The 3,727-nt window shown below is 36.5% G+C and overlaps 2 gene segments (V, D, J or C); both read left to right on the plus strand.

Moving 5' to 3' along the window:
- The window catches only part of LOC104981963, a 916,007-nt gene that overhangs the window by 49,407 nt on the left and 862,873 nt on the right, over nucleotides 1-3,727 (plus strand).
- LOC104981973 lies at nucleotides 1,194-1,896 on the plus strand. The segment is given in 2 exon segments: nucleotides 1,194-1,277; nucleotides 1,470-1,896. Coding segments are annotated over 2 exon segments (372 nt in total).

The following is a 3,727-nucleotide window of genomic DNA, read 5'->3' on the forward strand; positions in this document are numbered from 1 at the left end:
TATTTAAAATAATTTATTTTAAAATTAAAATTATAGATGCTTTAATAAAAATAAAACTATTACAATTTAGTTTTCAATGTCCAGCTAGTGGTTAAGATAACTAATATTGCTCTTTATGCAGCCCTAGTCTAAAATAAGTATATATAACTTTTAAAGTAATCAGTACCATTTTTACAGAATCCATATATATTCATTAATATGCGATATTTGTTTTTTTCTTTCTGACTTACTTCACGTTGTTTAACACGCTCTAGTTTCATCCACCTCACTAGAACTGTCTCAAATGTTTTTTTTTAATGGCTGAGTAATATTCCATTGTATATAGGTACCACATGTATATAGGTACCACAACTTCTTTATCCGTTCATCTGTTGATGGACCCTATTTGCAGGACAAACATAGAGATGCAGACATAGAGAACAGACTTTGGACACAGTAGGGGAAGGAGAGGGTGGGATGAATTGAGAATAGCATTGAAACATATACATTACCATATGCAAAAGAGATAGCTAGTGGGAAATTGCTGTATGATGCAGGGAGCTTAACACAGTGCTCTGTGACAACTTAGAGGAATAGGGGGAAGGTTCAAAGGGAGGGGACGTATGTATACTTCTGGCTGATTCACATCATTGTATGGCAGAAGCCAACACAACATTGTAAAGTAATTATCCTCCAATTAAAAATAAATTAATTAAAAAATAAATTTAAAAATACCTTTTAATACAGCAAAGTATTCCAGCCAATAGGAGCAACTCCTGATACTGTGCTGATTCATGAGCACCCTTTAGAACCACAAGTGAGAGCATAAGAGAAGCAAAAGCTGGATCCTCAGCACTTCTGGGAAAAAGCATTTCATTATGGAAGAATCTACTGCATTCATGCCATGCGAGAGGAGGACGGGGCTATACAGTTAATTTTTGCTTTCTTTTCCCTAAAATTCACCCAAATTCCAAATCAGAGTCTGCGTTCTCAGGTATGTTCTCAGAAAGTATCCCTTAAGTCATAAAATAATAATCTTTCTATTTCCTTCTCTCACTCTACCCCTGGCAGCACATTCTGAGTTGGCTGCGGTGGGAGGGTGGGGCGTCTGGTCAGTGTCACCTGAGCAGGATTTGTTGGGTGAGCTGATTGGCTGCAGGAGCAGGAACAACTTATGACACTCAGTCCCTCAGGGTTTAGTTAAGCGTCTTGCAGTGAAAATGTCCCAACAAGAAGAGGAAGCATCATGAAGAGGCTAGCAGGCACTGTGCTGGGGCTTTTGTTTGCCCAGGTTTGCTGTGAGTTGGGGCTGCCCCACAGGGGATCTGAAGGAATGAGGAGCTGCTCTATTGTTGGGGGAGGGAGAGGAGCTGACAAGTCCTGCAGACTTTTTATCCTTCTCATCATCTATGGGGATGGGGAGGGCACTTTCAGGGTTTAGTAGGAGTTACAGTGACCCTCACCAGTGACTGTTTCTCTTTCCTCATCAGGTGTGCGAGGGGTGGATGTGGAACAGAGTCCCCCAGCCCTGAGTCTCCAGGAGGGAGCCAGCTACATGCTTCAGTGTAACTTTTCCACTTCCTCACAGAGTGTGAATTGGTATCTTCAGAACTCTGGGGGCCGCATCATACAGCTGTTTTACATTCCTTCAGGGACAAAGCAGGATGGAAGATTAACGGCCACCACAGTCCCTAAAGAACGCCGCAGCTCACTGCACATTTCCTCTTCGAAGACCACAGACTCAGGCACTTACTTCTGTACTGTGCAGCACAGTGCTCCCCAGGCATCTGCAGCCTGTACTCAAACCTGAAGACGAGGCTTCAGCCACACCTTGCTGTGTAGATGAAACACATACAAACAAACACACACACATCAGTGTGTGCATAACAAGTCTTAATACATTTAATAAAACTGAAATTATACAGAATTTATTCTTTGACCAAGATGGAAATGATATAGAAAATCAAGTGCAAAGAGATGTCTCTAGAAAGTCCAAAATATTTGCATTATATGTACTAACTTTAAAATAACTCTAGGTTAAAGAAACAATTACCATGGCTATTAGAAAATATTTTGAAAGTAAATACTGTGAGAGCACATTATATAAATATGTGTGAGATGGAGCTCAAATAATACATAGAAGGAAATTTATCTTTTTAAGTACTACTTATTTTACTAAAGAAAGATGTTAAAAAACTGTTATGAGGACTCAGCAAAAAATGATAGAAAAGCAAATTAAACCCAACATAAAATTAAAGATGTAATAATAAAATGTTCAGTTAGTGAAATATAAATAAAACTATAGTGATAACCATGAAATACAAATTTAATTTTGTTAAAATTATCAATAAAATCGATATATTCCTAGGTATAATTATCAAGGGAAAAAAGAAAAATTATAAATATAAGTAATAAAAAAGAGAACCATTCTACAAGCTCTATAATGTTATAAATGTAATGAAAGAATATCATTAACAAGTTTATGTCACTGAGTAAATGTGTAGAAGTAGATCCACACAGGAAAACTTGTTTTTTGACAAATGTAAAGACAGTTCAATAGAGGTAACAACATAGTCTTATGAGCAAATGAGGTTGGGATGATTGTATATTCTTGGGAAATAATTGAAAATTGACCTAAATATCACATCTTGTACAAAAAATTGTGTATAGTCTCAAAATGAACTATACATCCAACTATAAAATGTAATATTAAACCTTTTAGGAAAGACATAAGAGAATATCTTCATGACCTAGGGTTAGACAAAAAGATTTTTGACATAACGCCAAAAACACACAGTCCATACAACATAAATAGCTTAGATTTCATCAAAAGTAAAAATGTTTGCTCTGTGAAAGAGACTATTAAGAGAAGGAAAAAGATAAACCACAGAATGGCAGGAAATATTTGCAAAATAAATTTTCATCAAAAAACTATTTAGAATACAATGTACTGTTCTAAACTCAGCAGGGAGAAACAAACAATCCAGTTGAAACATGGACAAAAGATTCAGACACTTTACCAATGAGCTATGTGGTAAGGAAATAAGCGTATAGAGAGATGGTCAGTGTTATTAGTAGTTAGGGAAGTGCAAATTAAGCCACAAAGAAATACCACTTCACATCTATCATAAAGGCTAAAATTAAAAATACTGACAATGCCAAATTCTGGCAAAGATGCAGAGAAATTGGATCACTCATACATTGCTGGTGGGCGAATTGTCCAGTAATTCTGGAAAACAGTCCAAGACTTTTGCATAAGCTTAAATACTCACTTACCTTACAACTCAGCAAAGCACACTCCTGGGTATTTATGCTTGAAAAATGAAAAACATTCACACAAAAATCTCTACCTGAATATTCATGGCAGCTATATTTGTGGTCACCAAAAACTGGAAATCAGCCAAGTATCTTTCACTGGGTAAATGCAACTGTAATACATCTTCTGTACAATGACATCTTATAGATTTTTCTCAACTTTCAATAGAGTTGTGTCTGAATAAACCATTTTCAGTTGAGAATATCGTAGGTGGAAAATACATTTAATATACCTAACCCAGCCTCTCCTGAAGGTGCTCAACACTTACATTAGCCTACAGATGGGAGAAATCATCTAACACAAAGTCTATTTTATACAAAAGTGTTGAAAATCTCATGTAATTTATTGAGTACCTTACTTAAAGTGGGGCTTCCCAGGTGATGCTGGTGGTAAAGAACCTGCCTGCCAATAAGGGAGACATAAGAGACACAG

Source organism: Bison bison, unplaced genomic scaffold (genome assembly GCF_000754665.1).
Source record: "Bison bison bison isolate TAMUID 2011002044 unplaced genomic scaffold, Bison_UMD1.0 scf7180017864526, whole genome shotgun sequence".
In the NCBI taxonomy this organism is placed as follows: Eukaryota; Metazoa; Chordata; class Mammalia; order Artiodactyla; family Bovidae; genus Bison; species Bison bison.